General features: G+C 43.0%; 1 protein-coding gene across 13 annotated transcripts in view; it reads left to right on the top strand.

The window, feature by feature from the left end:
- Nucleotides 1–189: 189 nt before the first annotated feature.
- Nucleotides 190–13521, top strand: part of KAT6B (lysine acetyltransferase 6B) — a 108919-nt gene continuing 95587 nt past the window's right edge. For 2 of the 13 annotated variants that reach the window (XM_033515751.1, XM_015632761.3), the window contains exons 1-3: nucleotides 194–469; nucleotides 7704–7804; nucleotides 8427–8600. Coding sequence is in view for 10 of the 13 variants with exons in the window: in XM_015632758.3 (XP_015488244.1) it covers nucleotides 7980–8600 (621 nt within the window). In the remaining 3 variants the exon portion in view is untranslated. Of the gene's footprint in view, nucleotides 470–564; nucleotides 862–2221; nucleotides 2292–2551; nucleotides 2826–7703; nucleotides 8601–13521 lie in introns of those variants that run through there. The other 11 variants (XM_033515749.1, XM_015632762.3, XM_015632758.3 and 8 more) reach the window with 11 other exon arrangements.

Here is a 13521-nt window from a genome sequence, read left to right as displayed (position 1 = left end):
GCCGGTGGCCACTTCCCCGCAGCCGCCTTCCCGCCCAGGGACGCGCCGCCCCCCAAACTTTATCGCCTTTCCCCCTTTCTCCCACCCCCCCTCTTTTTTTTTTTTTTTTTTTTTTTTTTTTTTTTTTTAGGAAGAAAAGGTGGGGGGAGCCCAATTTCCCACTTGCCAACAGCAGATAAAAAAAGTGGGGAGGGACCTCTTCTGTCACAGCCTATGTAGATTAACCTTTCAATTAGCTGTTATCAGGTCCTGTGTCTTAGCACCAGTCCTCGCAATCTGCGTCCGCCCGCACCGGGGAGGCTGGAGGTCTGGGGTGGGTTTCTGTTTTAATTTCTAAATTAATGATAATTGCTCGCGTGGCTCCCCTCCCCCGCCGAGAGCCGAACGCGTGTGTCTGATCTGCCCGTCCACCTTTTAGTATTTTGGAGTGAGAAGAGGAGCCCCGCGGAGGAGGAGGAGGGGAGACAAGGTATTCTCTCTGTATTCATCTTCTTTTTTCCCCCTCTCGCGGAGGGGCTTAGGGAAGGTAACTGGTGCAATCAATCCGCTGGCTGGGGATTCCCTCCACCCCCTCCCCGGCTCGTCTGGCTCTCCTGGCTGGGTCTCTTCAGTGTGTATGTGTTTGGGGAAGGGGGTGGGGGGAGGCTGTGTTGTTGTTGTGTTCCTGGCTCTGCTTGCAGCCAGGAGAGAGAGCGAGCGGGCGAGCGAGAGACAGAGCGGAGAGAGCGAGCGAGCGAGAGAGAGAGAGGAGCCGCGATCGCGTTTCAGGGGCAGCACATTCCGCAGGAACCGCTGCTGCAGAAACACACACGGGCAGAGAAAGGAGGTCATTGCAAGCAAAGGGGGGAACCTGCATCGGAGGTTAGATTCCCAGGAGTTTATGCGGGGGATAATAGGGAGCATGCGATGGGGTTTGTTTTGCATTGGGTGACAGGCTGCAATTTGCCATAATAACCCCCTTTCCCTCCCTTCTCCCAGCGCAGGGGGCTTGTCACTAGGCTGGGTACTTTTTTTCCTTTAGCGTCGGAGGCTGATGCACGTGTTTGCAGACACTTGCGCTGGGTAAATGCATTGCAACGCTCTGCGTTTTGCAGGGGAGGGGGAGCAGCAGCAGGAGGTGATGGCTGGGTTGGATGGGGTGGGGAGAGGGGGAATGGAGTGGCGGAGGGAAGCAGGGGATGGCTGAGGTTTTTGTGTTGCATGTTCCCACCCTGTCTTTCTGAGGCGGCAATTGTTCCTTCGCAGACGGGGTGACAGAGAAGTCCCTGTGCTTCGCATGGCGAAACTTGCAGGGACCTGCATGTGGCTGCAGAGCTGGGAGTCATTGTCGTCGTCCCCGTTCCCACCCCCTCCTCCCTCCCTCGGCGGTGCGGGGTGTGTGTGTGTGCGCGATAAGCGGCTGCCAGTGCCAGGCACCTTGGGAGGGTTATGCTGGGAGCATGCTGTTCCATCTCGCCCGCCCGGGCGAGTGCCAGGCTCTGAGGCACGCGCGTGACGCTCAATATTTAAGGCTGCTCATTAGTGTGTGTCGCGCGCCCGCCCGCCCTGCCGAGCTGGTTCAGGCGGCTTCGCCGGTGTCTCGGCAGCGCTCGCGCTCCCGAACAAACTTCGGGAGGGAGCGGGTGGGGCGGCGGCGGGAGGGTGGGGGGGAGTGGGGGGTGCCGGACGGGCGGCAGCGGCAGCCAACGGGAGGGCGGGATTGCGAGAAGTCCCGCCCCCGCTCGCCGCGGGTGGCCAATCGCTAGCGCCCGAGGCCCAGAGGAGAGGCGGGCGGGTGGGCGGGGCGCGCGAGTGTGTGGCGGCGGCGGCGGCCAGTGTCAGCCGCCGGCCCCGCCCCCTCCCGCGGATGGGCGGTGCCGATCGCGCAGGGAAGGGGCGCGCCGCTTGATTGACGGGCGGCGCCCGCCAATGGGAGCGCCGGGCCGGTTGCCGGGCGGGCCGGGGCCGGTGTGGGCGGGTGACGGACAGCTCCCCCCGGCCCGTGAGCGCGCAGCGGCGTGCGCGGCGCGGGCCAATGGCGGGCGGCGGTGGGCGGGGCGCGGGGTAGGTAAGGTTTTAATGAGCCTCCATTGGGCTGTAATCAGTGTCATGTCGGATTCACGTTAAGTACAACAGGGCGAGACAAAATGGCGGCGTAGGTGCGCCGAGCCGCGCGCGGCGGCAGCGGGGCGGCCGCGGGTAGCGCGGAGCGGGGCAGGCGGCCCGGCGCGGCCCGGCGGCGGGAGCGGCGGAAGAGCCGGCAGCAGGGGGAGCCGCTGCGGCGCCCGGAGGAGGCTCCTCCCCCCGCGGAGGTGAGTGGTACCGGGGGGGCTCACCTGCCTCCCGCGGGGGACGCGCGGCCGCCGCCCCCGGCCCCGCCCGGCGCCCCGCGGTGCGGGTGCGCGCACGGCCCCGTCCCCTTGGGCTGCCCCGGCCGCGGGTCGCCGTGCCCCGGGGCGCAGAGCCTGCGGGCTGGGGGTTCCTGCCTCGGGAATGGCAAATCCCGGAGCAGGGCGGGCAGGGCGCGGAGCCAGCTCCGGCTCGGCCCCTGTCAAATGCAACAATGCCTTGGCCCGAGGTTCTAGGCGTTGCACATCTATCTCCCTGGCTGGGTTAGTACTGCAAAAACCTTAAGTAAGTTGGGGAGGGGAATAGTCCAGCTTGGCAGTGCCACGTTTTGGAAGTGATGTTCGCATTGTGTGTTCTTTGCCCGGACCTCACCTCTCGTACTCTTGACGCTGAGCCTTGAAAATAACCCCCTCTGGCATGAGGAGATGATTACCCACCCCTGCAGTTGAAAACCACTATCCCGAGAAGAAATGTTTTCAGTGGAACCCTTTTTCCAGGTGAACTCTTGGCAGTGAATATTACCTTTCCATATTTCCTGCTGTTCTCTAGTACTGCATTTTTAAGTGCTCAGAACTTCCACAGTAGAAGGTTGGAAAGGTGAATTTGGGTGATTTTGCTGGTGTCATGTTGTGCTGATGCTGTGTGGTGGCGCTTGCTGCTGTCATGTTGTGAAATGATTTTAAGCATATGATCTCAAAGAAGCTTGTGGGGTATCTCCGGGCACAAGCACTTCCATCAGTTCGGTTCACGTGTGCCACTCTTCTTTCCACACCCCACAAGTCTTTGGTGTCGTTTTAAAGTTACTGTAGTGTCTGCACATCTGTCTTGTTAAAGAATGTAGATGTGACACTGCCCTTTCTTGCTATTATTGGAAACTGTATGTTGTGTAAAGAATAATACAATAGCAGGCTTCATGACCTGAGTAATTTTAAAAGGGATATGCATGATGGGAGAGTCCTTACCACGATCTGCTTTCTCCTAGTCTCGTTGTAGGTCCGTGTATTTTGCAATAGCAGAACAACTATCTTGTCTGTTTTGCATCATTATTTGAGATAGGGGTAGAATACAGAGTTGATTAGCTACAGCATTCTGAATAATGGCTTGGAGCAAAGAAAAATGGCAAAAATGGAATGCAATGGCAGTCTTCTCTTCTTCCTCCTCCTCTGCTGCAATCCTTACCTGACCCTGATGCTGCAGCAGAGAGCTGGCCTGCTGCTGTTTCTCTTGACTGCGTGCAGAGCAGGTAGGAGGGAGCAGAATGAGATTGTGCTTTACAGGTCACCGGCAGGTTGCACAAGTTGCTGTCATCTCCCCCAGATGCGTCCTCTTCTCCCCGCTTTCTTTTAGTTTCTGTTTTCTATAGCTGTGTTAACCTCAGTTTTTAAAAGTTTAACTGCATTTACATTTATGAAAGCCAAAGCAAACTTTTAATTTTTTTTTTTTAAAAAAAAAACCGTTTGGATTCTATGTTGTGATATTTGTGTAGTAGCTTTTAGTTTTGGTTCTGGAGAGAAGCATAGCTTTTTTTGTTGCTGTTGGCTACGCAGCTTGTTTTCACAATCTGGATCACTTGGAAGCAATTCTAGTTCTAGACTAGTTCAGTCTAAAAACCACCTTATTAGAGGATTATAGGATTACTGATGACACCTGAAATTGAAGTGTTCAGTCACTGCCTTCTTTAATTATAATCAGCTGTGCAATAGGTGTGTGCCTTTATAAAGGCATATTTGCATTCATTCTAAATCCCAAGCTGAAATTTTGCAACTTCTTTGTATTTATCTGATAATTTATTACGTAGGTAAAGGGACAAGCCTTGACTAGAGATGGTTTTCTTGTGTTTTGGAGGTAATGGGTTATACTTTACCCTCTAACGCTTCTGTTCTGCAACTCTTCAGTGGCAGACTTGTTAATAGATTTCGTCAGTAACACAGTACAGTCAAACTTTCTCAAATGCTTTTATTTTCAAAATAAGATACCATAGAGTGTAGAAGCTGAAATATGACAAATTACATAGAAAAAAACATTGTGGCTGTTGCTATAAAACTTTGGAAATTGTCCTGTGCATTTAACAGTATGGAAAATCTGTTTTGTGATTGAATGAGTGCTGCTGAGGGCTTGATTAAAAGCTAGTTAATTACAAGGGGAGGAAGATTAATAAGTAGACATGAGTGCCTAAATAGACTAATTTATAATCACTGCTTTAAAATGGTATTTCCTCAAAATCTATTTGGGTAATCATCACACTTTTTATATTAAATAATGTATGACCACCTATTTGTACTTTTAGTAGAATTGCTTTCTAAACTTAGAAACCTGAATGTAACTTTGTATTTCTGAGTGTCCTTTTTTGTTGAATCTTGAATGATTGTTTCTGAAGCAATTTGTTTTGTCTTTACCTAATCATGCTGCTTGTGTGTGTATTTTTGTATTGCCAATCTCGAGTCAATCGGTCTTGGTGTCTGCAAGATCTCCTTAATTTATAGCTCCAGGATCACTCCCCCGAGTTGATTTGCTGGGAAAGACGTTTGTTAGTAGTAAGTTACTCTGACTGCAGAGTGTGGTAGACCTTGGCATAGCAGTCATGGAAGTCAGGGGGCTGCACTTCAAGTTCACATGCACTCCAACTGCCAGGGTAAGAGAGGCTCTAAGTTGTGGCAAAACAATTGAAAATTATTAGTTGAATGCACTTTGTATGGTTCCCTAAGGCAGAATGAACTTGGATGCTGTTGGAAGGTGTGTATGTAAGAGGTCTCGATTTTTCCTCCTGAGATATCCTGTCCAGTGTGTTGGAAACTGCTGATCCACTCCACTGGTGTTGATTTAGTAGGTGCTAGCATGCAGGAGGTTGTATTACACGTAAGGAGTTTTAAGTAAATAAGTAAAAATGTAGTTCTGAATGTATATGGCTGTGAAATTCCTGTACCAAGCAGTAGACTTTATATGAAGATACAGGTTTATGCTAACCTTTTGCCACAGTCATTGGCCAATAAAAATTCCTGTAACCCACATGTTATAGCATTTAAACTGAAATGTTCATCAGTGTCCAGGAGCTTGGAACAGACCCCGTACTGTGCGTTCTGGAATTTAATGGAAGTGATGTGGTTGCCTGTATGAAATTTAATACATCAATACCGCAGTAGATGTAAAACTCATACAAGTATGTCTGACTCAGCAAATGCAGTGTTCAGCATTTAATTAAGTCGTAACTATCTTAATGAAGACTTACAGTGGAACAGCCTAACTAAATAACTTTAAAAGTAGCTTTCTAGGAATCTGGGGCTTTATATGTAGCTACGGAGAACTTCCAAATCTATAGGAAGAGTGTATGAAATAGTCTAAATGTGAGTGATCCTCCACTATATACAAGGTTCTGCTTTGCTGTGTTGTTGTATATTCAGTGTCAGATTTGTGCAAGAATTTGTAGGATTTATAATACCATGGAAACTCTTCCCTTCCTTATATTTGTCTGCATTTTGTAGCTACAGTGTTATTTTGGAATTATCTGAAAACAGTGAGTATAAACAATTCTGTTAGGGAAAGAATGGCTTTTGCTAGCTGGAGTAAATAAAAAAGGTCTGTTTACCGAACAAGTTATTGTTTGCTTACAGATACTTGAAATACACAGAACTGTTATCAAACACAGTTTCCATGAGTAAGGTCTGGAAGCAAGAAACAGGATCCAATCTCTGTAGATCAATAGGGTTCAGTATGTGAGCCAGTTATGCATTCAGGCCCTGCATTTGCATCAGGAATGTGTCTTTTTCAGTCTGGCAGTTACTTGAATTTTCATATTTATAAATCTGAAGTTGTTTAAGCTTTGATCAGGTTTGAGAAAGACAGATTAATAAAAAGAATTGATTAATATTGACTATTTGGGTACTGAAAAATTTTATACTTACCAGTAACCAGCTGTTCTTTTCTTACTAATCCTGTTGTGTAGGTATAATAATGTATGAACCATGACCTGGAATTTATACTTAAAGACATTTTTGAGGGTAGAAGAAGAAAAAGGTATAGGACCAAAAGTATGTGTTGTTATACTCTTTGTAGTTGCAGAGGAATCTTAATCTTTTTAAGAAGTTGAAAATAATTCAGATTACTGTATCAGTTCAGGGTTTTTTCTAGTTATAATTTACTCAAGTTTTTTAACATTATTTAAATGCAGGATGGCTAGAATAAATGAATAAAAAATGAGGTCCGGGACTTGTGTAATCATAGATGATTTTGTTATTTGTAGGCTTCTTGCCATAGCTTTATAAAGGTACTTGCATATTAACTAATTTTAAATTTTTGCTGTGAAACAGGTGAATCTTCTACTTTACAATATAACCCATATATTGAGAATGAAATTTTTTTCTCCTGTTTTTTGTTTTCCTTTGATTTGAAGTAATTATGCAATTCTGTTAATGCCTTCAAAAGTTCTCACAATTCATGGCAGAAAGAACTAATACTTCAGATATATTTGTTTATTCATTATGCAACTCCTGTCTAAGTTTAATTTGTGAGACTTTTAAATTGTTTTATTTTTTTATATATGTTCCCAGAGTGAATAAACTCCTCTTGATGTTCTTTCAGGTTTCTTAAAAGAGTTTTTGTAGCCACTGAATTTTCTATTGGAGTATTGTATTCCGTAATAAGTAAAAAAAAAAATAAATTCTTAAACTGTGAGTCAATAAAACATTTTTCAATGTGACCTCTTTATATGTCTCTGTGCTGACAACCTAATTATGTGGAAATGCCTCCTGTTACTTTGTTTTCATTTCTGTTCCTAACTGTTTGTATCAAAAATGCCTCTGTGCTGCACTCCTTAATATTAGAAGGGCTTTTGTGATGCCTTTTGGTTTTGTAGGGTACCTAAATACTAATGAAGGGTGTAATACTTATAACTTGGTTCTGATATTTTTGGTTTCAGTTTTTGAGTTGTGTAATCAACACGACAGGGCACTTAGAGACAGGCTGGTTTAAGAATTGGCAGTGGTTACAATTTATCTTTCATTGGTTGGGGTTTGGTTTTCTGGTTTTTTGGGTTTTCTAGTGCATGTATAATCCATGCAGAAAAGATTTGTAGGCAGTTTGTTTTAGAGAGTGTTTTCAGGTCCCTGACTGAATGGAAATTGTCCAACAGGTCAGTAGTAGGTTAAGTGTTGGGGTGGTAGAATTTAGAAAAACTAAAACCACTGACTGTTATGAGAAGCAGAAGGATTTTATGATGGCTTGTTTGATGTTGGGTGGGAACTGACAAATGTTTCATATAATATCGCAAATTTTCTTTATACTGCAGCATTTATAGTATGAATGTCTGAATTTGTTTTTAATTTTTAATACTTCAGCATTAACTGTATTCTCTCCCTGCCTCTTGTTTTTTCTTTTTAAAGGTTGCAACAAACTTTCTTTTAAGGAGGTACCAGTGGCGTCGCAGATGAACCCCTTCTACGTTTCAGTAACAGTAACATAATTGGAAAGTTTCAGTCGGCAGGTATTTCTCTGCTTTTTCTGGCTCCTCAGGGTGGATATTTTTGACATGTGTCCAAGCAGTGTGTGGAATCCTTTCATTTGTGTTTGAGGTGTGAACAACCTCTGAAAGATCTGCTAAAAGGATAAGGAGGAACCTCTATGGGTAACTCTTGGCTGGAAACAATTACTGGTCAACCATGGTAAAACTTGCCAACCCTCTTTATACGGAGTGGATTCTGGAAGCTATACAAAAAGTTAAAAAGCAAAAGCAAAGGCCTTCTGAAGAGAGAATATGTCATGCTGTTTGTGCTTCCCATGGATTAGATAAGAAGACTGTTTCAGAACAGTTGGAACTTAGCGTTCAAGATGGTTCTATTCTTAAAGTCACTAACAAAGGTCTTGCATCTTACAAGGACCCAGATAATCCTGGACGGTTTTCATGTGTTAAACCTGGCACTATTCCTAAATCTGTTAAGGGATCTAGAGGAGCTTGTAATGAGCTTCGTAATGTGGATTGGAATAAACTCTTGAGAAGAGCAATTGAAGGGCTTCAAGAACCTAATGGCTCCTCCCTGAAAAACATAGAGAAGTATTTGAGAAGTCAAAATGACCTAGCAAGTATTTTCAACAATCCTGCCTTTCAGCAGAGGTTGCGGCTGGGGGCCAAACGTGCTGTGAACAATGGGAGGTTACTGAAGGATGGTCCTCAGTATAGAGTGAATTATGGCAGTTTGGAAAGCAAAGGAGCTCCAAAGTACTCCAGCACCTTCCCAGCTTCCCTTCCACCTGTCAGCCTATTACCCCATGAAAAAGACCAGGTAAGTCTGAAAAATGAGAGCTATTGTGGTAATGAAAAGCTATTCTTGTTATCCTTTGTTTATTTACCTAATACAAAAGTAATGATTCTTCTCGTGCTTTATTTACCCATTTAAATGTTTATGAGTGGGGATGCATGTCCCAAATCTATGCAGAATCAGTTCTGGTAAATGAATTTTACTTGGCTCCCTATGTCCTTCCGTTCTGTACTGGATAGTTTGCTTTGTGAATTTTAAATAGATGAACAGAGCAGCAGGGAAGAGTACAGCTGTATGCTCTGTTGTAGGTGTGAGATTGTTCTGTCTTGCCTGACAGACTGGTGTAGTTGAAATCTGCAGTGTGATTTGACTGTGGCCTTTTACCTTCATCTTCTGCCAGGATATACTGATTTTCTTGTGGTTTGATGGCCTGAGATGCCGCTGGTAGGACTCATGATGTTTAAGGCAGTTGGAATTATTATTTTTAAATGATATTTGTATGTGGAAAATGAGCTTTAAAATGATAGTTAATAGAGACTGGAATTGATGTAAATATTCTAGGAACAGAAGTGAAGGTGTTAGAGTGACAATTTGAGCTAAACTGCAGGATCCTCCTTCTGTTTTACTTTTGTTGCACTCCCTACAGGGGTTTATTTTTGCTATTACTTGAGTCTTGTTTTGAAGTTAATTGTTCACAGAGTTTCAGCCTTGAGGGAGAAAGGGCTATCAATTAGTTTTTTGTTTATGAAAGGATAGTGTCAAAGACATGTCTGCAGGCAGTCTTTGATCATTTCCCATTTAGTATGGTGAAGTGTGTTTGGAATTTCCAGTGTACTTGGGGGAAGGAAAGTTACCTGTTGTAGTAAAATTGGCTTACTTAAAATATTTGTAAGTTGATGGTTTGGTTCTCTCTGTTTTTGTTTTTCTCTTTTGGCGGGCCTAGTTTGATGGCAGTAGTTTTAGACATGGAGTAGTTCAGACAGTTTGCTATTGTAGAGCTGCTACCAGTGTCTCCTAGAAGCTGCATGATGCTTTTCAGTGGTCTTTTTGCTTTGATGGTGAGATGCTGGAGGGTGCAGAGTAGAAAATGTTTGTGTTGGAATTATTTTGTGAGGTCTTCAGGAACAGTTTGGGGAACTGTCAGAGGTGAGTAGTTGAAGCTTCATTACTGTGAGCTTCTCTAAATATATGTTAAATACGATTGCATTTATATATGGATTTCTATTTCTGTCAAATCGGACTTCTCGGATATTTGAGGCATGCATGGAGCTTCATGCTCTATAATCAGAATGGAAAATCAGAAGTGCTGCATACTGTGCAATTACTAGTGTAGCTGTACACTATAAACATTTAATTACTTGTAGTGATAAAGCTGTCTAAGTACTTTGAGTTTCTACTGTAATGACATGAAAAAGTTGAGGGCTGGAGTACTGAGCAACCCAAGTAACATGAATTTTGTGAAAACAAAAATCTTGCATATTAACTTACCTACTGGGACTGGCAGCCTTTGCAAGGAATGTTGGTTGGGTCATGGTGCTGAAAAAGCCATTACTGCCATACTAAAATACTGGTATAAGGATAAATCTGTCTTCTAGAAGTTAGCCAAACAAATCTGTTCTCTAGCAAGTGCTTTGGCAAGAAATAAGCTTTCATTTGGGTGCCTCAAAATTAGCAGTGTGACTTGCGTGTTTAAAAACTGGCATACGGTTTTTCCTGACAAAAATAGTTTTGATGTGAGGTTGGTGAATCAGTAGTTCCATGTTAGTGTAGTGTACTGCTTAGTTGTGCTAAGTTATTGAGGTTACTGAGCAAATATATAGAGACTTGTTTTAAATACGGGATTTTTACTGTTCTTCATTATGTGTGGCTTTAAATTCTTCGAGGACGTTTCTGAAAGTAAGTGTACTTAAGTTGTCCATGTTACTGGGATGTGACTACATCTTCATTTGAAATTGATGTTAATTCATGTATAAGCAGGATGACATTGCAAGAAAACTGTTAGGCTATTTTTATTGGAAGCATTTAAGTGACAGTACAGGGCACATCAAGATTATTTATTGAAATTAATGCAATAAAGGTATCCAACTGGCATCTCTTGGGAATGGCTAATGTTTGACAAGGTTGGCGTATTTTAAAGTTACTTTGGCTCTTTCTATGGCTAGCACAAGTAAGAGATAATTTTTGTTGGGATGCCTAATTTTATATATTTGTTTTGTTTTTTGTTTTTTTTCTAATACTAGAGGTGACATTCTAGTATGTCTTTTATTGACTTTTCTGGAGGGAAAGAACAAATGTAGGGATGCACAGAAATCTGTTTTGATGACTGTGGAAATTTGAGTAATTTTGATTATTTTTCTTTCTTTAATTCATAATTAACATCTCATGAGGATGTGACATAGAAGTTCTTTAGAGATGTCTCTTTGTCAATCTGAACATTCACACTCATAGTACCAAATGCAGACTCTCAACCTTTCCTCCTGAATGAATGAAAGGCGATCAAAAGAGATACAATATGGCCTGTGTGGGGCAAGATGGTTGCGTTTTGTGTGGGTTGTTAGTGGCTTGTTTGGGGTTTTTTTGGTTGTTTGGTTTTGGGATTTCTGGTTTTGTTTGCTCTCTTCCATCACCCACCTGAAGTGTCTGAGTATATAGTGCACTGAGAAGATAAATACTGTTGAAATGCAGTGTCAATGAATTTAGTTTTGCAGACCTGGAGCCTTGACTATGTGACAGGAATGTTGGGTGGTTTGCATTCTATGAAATACTTGGAACAGGGAGCTGGGAGTGCTAAACATTTGTCTTAGTGGTGATGATATGGAGATGCTTTTCTTGTCCCTATTAACTGGGTGGTCCAATTCAGCTAGATACAGTTCTCTTGCTTCATTAGCTCCATTTAGTTACAGCAATACAGCAGCCATGTTTCCTCCTGTTATCTGTTGGCCTGCAAGAAAACATTTGTGTAAAAATGGTGTTTCAAGTGTTATCCTGACTCTTCTGGATTTGGGCAAAGTTGTATCAACTCTTGAACTGCATCAAGAGAAAACATGCAGTGCAGCTCTTTAAATCTTCCCTTACTCAGTCCTTTTCCATTCCCTAGTGTGTGTCGAGGGTTGCTTTTCCATCTCTGAATGGAGATGCAAGTACAAGGTTCATGGAAAGAGATGCTGTTGGAAGGTCAGTAGCTTTAGACAGCTGTATGGTGTCTAGGTGGTATATTGTAGGTATTACAAGTAGTGTATATTATATAAAGGACTTTTCAGTTATCGGAAGTATTCTGGTGGTTACATTGAGGCAGATGCTCACTTGATGTGTCTGGACAGGTGACTTGGATCAATGCACTTCAGAAGATGCCTAATTTAGTGTTAACTGGGTGCATGAAGGGCCGCATCCAGCCAGAGGTGGAGCTGCCTTAAGAATGAAGGAAGACTGAAAACAGTGGTATCCTTTAGGATGAAGACTTGCAGTGTCTTTATGTCCCAAAAGAAAGCAACGCAGAAAAAAATCTTCCTCAAATAAAGAAACAAAAAATCCCAAAAAACCACACACACACAAGAAAGCAGAAAAATAATTCATTTTGTTGTGCAGCAGTTTGATCTTGTGCACTTCACTATGTTGCAGTGCATATTTAAACAATTTAACTGCTCTTATGTGCTCTTCCTTATGCTCAAGAGTATCTTGCATAGATACCCTCCCTTTTGCTTCACACCTTTTCTCACCAAGCATTTTCTGAAAAGGGCTGTATGAATATGTTAACCAGAAAATGCAGTGTAAAAACTGGTTACATAGTAGCGAAGGGTGTGAAGAGAGAGGAAAATTGAGTGATACTTAGCTTTTCAATAAGCCTTTGAAGCATTAAAATGTGCTTCTGGAAATGCAAAGTGGTATTTAAAACTTATGGTTAGTTTTAAGAAGGTTGTTTAATTTATCTTTAATGGTGACAGTTGTAGAATAGCAATGTTGCTGATATTTTCTCTGTTTTTCTTGTCATTTTGGACAAGCACTAGAAAGGTTCTGCAATTTGGGAGCTCCATGAAACCTAATAAGTCTTGGGAGTTAGCCATCTCCTGAGCACAAGTGCTGTGACTGTGAACTCAAAGAAACAGATATTTGTAGGCTGTAGGAAGCTCTTTATTTGCTTATTTTTAGACATAATTTAAAAGGATAAATCCAGCTTTTAAAGGTGAAGAGGGAGTGGCCATTGTAACATTATCAGAGGGTTGTGGGAATACTTAGTGTATCTCAGCAGTTTAATCTTTGTTATGTTCAGAATAATTAGTACTTAAACTTCAAAGATGGAAGTGGCTTGATGTTGGTTCTCCTCAATGCTCTCGTGAACAGCTCAGCAACTGTGATTTTCATCTGATTCTTGGCATGAAAAAATTTACTAATCCCTCTTTCACTTTCAGTTTGTCTTTCTAAGCTGACTTTCATGCAAAACCAAGCTTGTTTTATTAATTTTTCTTACCCTGAACTCCTATCTAATTTTGTTTTCACTGGCCTACATACATTTAGCTTTTCAAAGTGTAACTTGGCATGGGTTGAATTTCAGTTTTCTGGTATGTAACTTGTGCCAGTGCAGACACTGGGTGTTCCTCCTTCTGTCTTTCAGGCAAGGGGCCAATCTATAGCGAATTGCTTTTTTGGCATTCAGGCTCCTCCTTGCTCAGTTTTTAAGCTTCCTGCCTTCCTGTGGGTAGGCAGCAAGACAGCGTTGGTTGAGATTTCTTGTTGCCTCTGTCCTCTAGACTTTCCACTGTGCAGAAAAAGAAAAGGGAGACAGAAAGGAATGCACAATGTATCTTGCAGATTTACACATAAGGGGATATTTATAATGCCATACTATGGGAGCTGCCTTTAGGTGATGTCTGGGCCTCTGAGGTTGAGTCTGAGCACAAAAATACAGTGATGGGGAAGTTTGTAGAGTGTCTGCAGTGCTACAGTTGAA

Source organism: Parus major, chromosome 6 (genome assembly GCF_001522545.3).
Source record: "Parus major isolate Abel chromosome 6, Parus_major1.1, whole genome shotgun sequence".
Classification (NCBI taxonomy): Eukaryota; Metazoa; Chordata; class Aves; order Passeriformes; family Paridae; genus Parus; species Parus major.
Note: the sequence above shows the minus strand (reverse complement) of the source record. Positions and strands in the feature narration are given on the sequence as shown.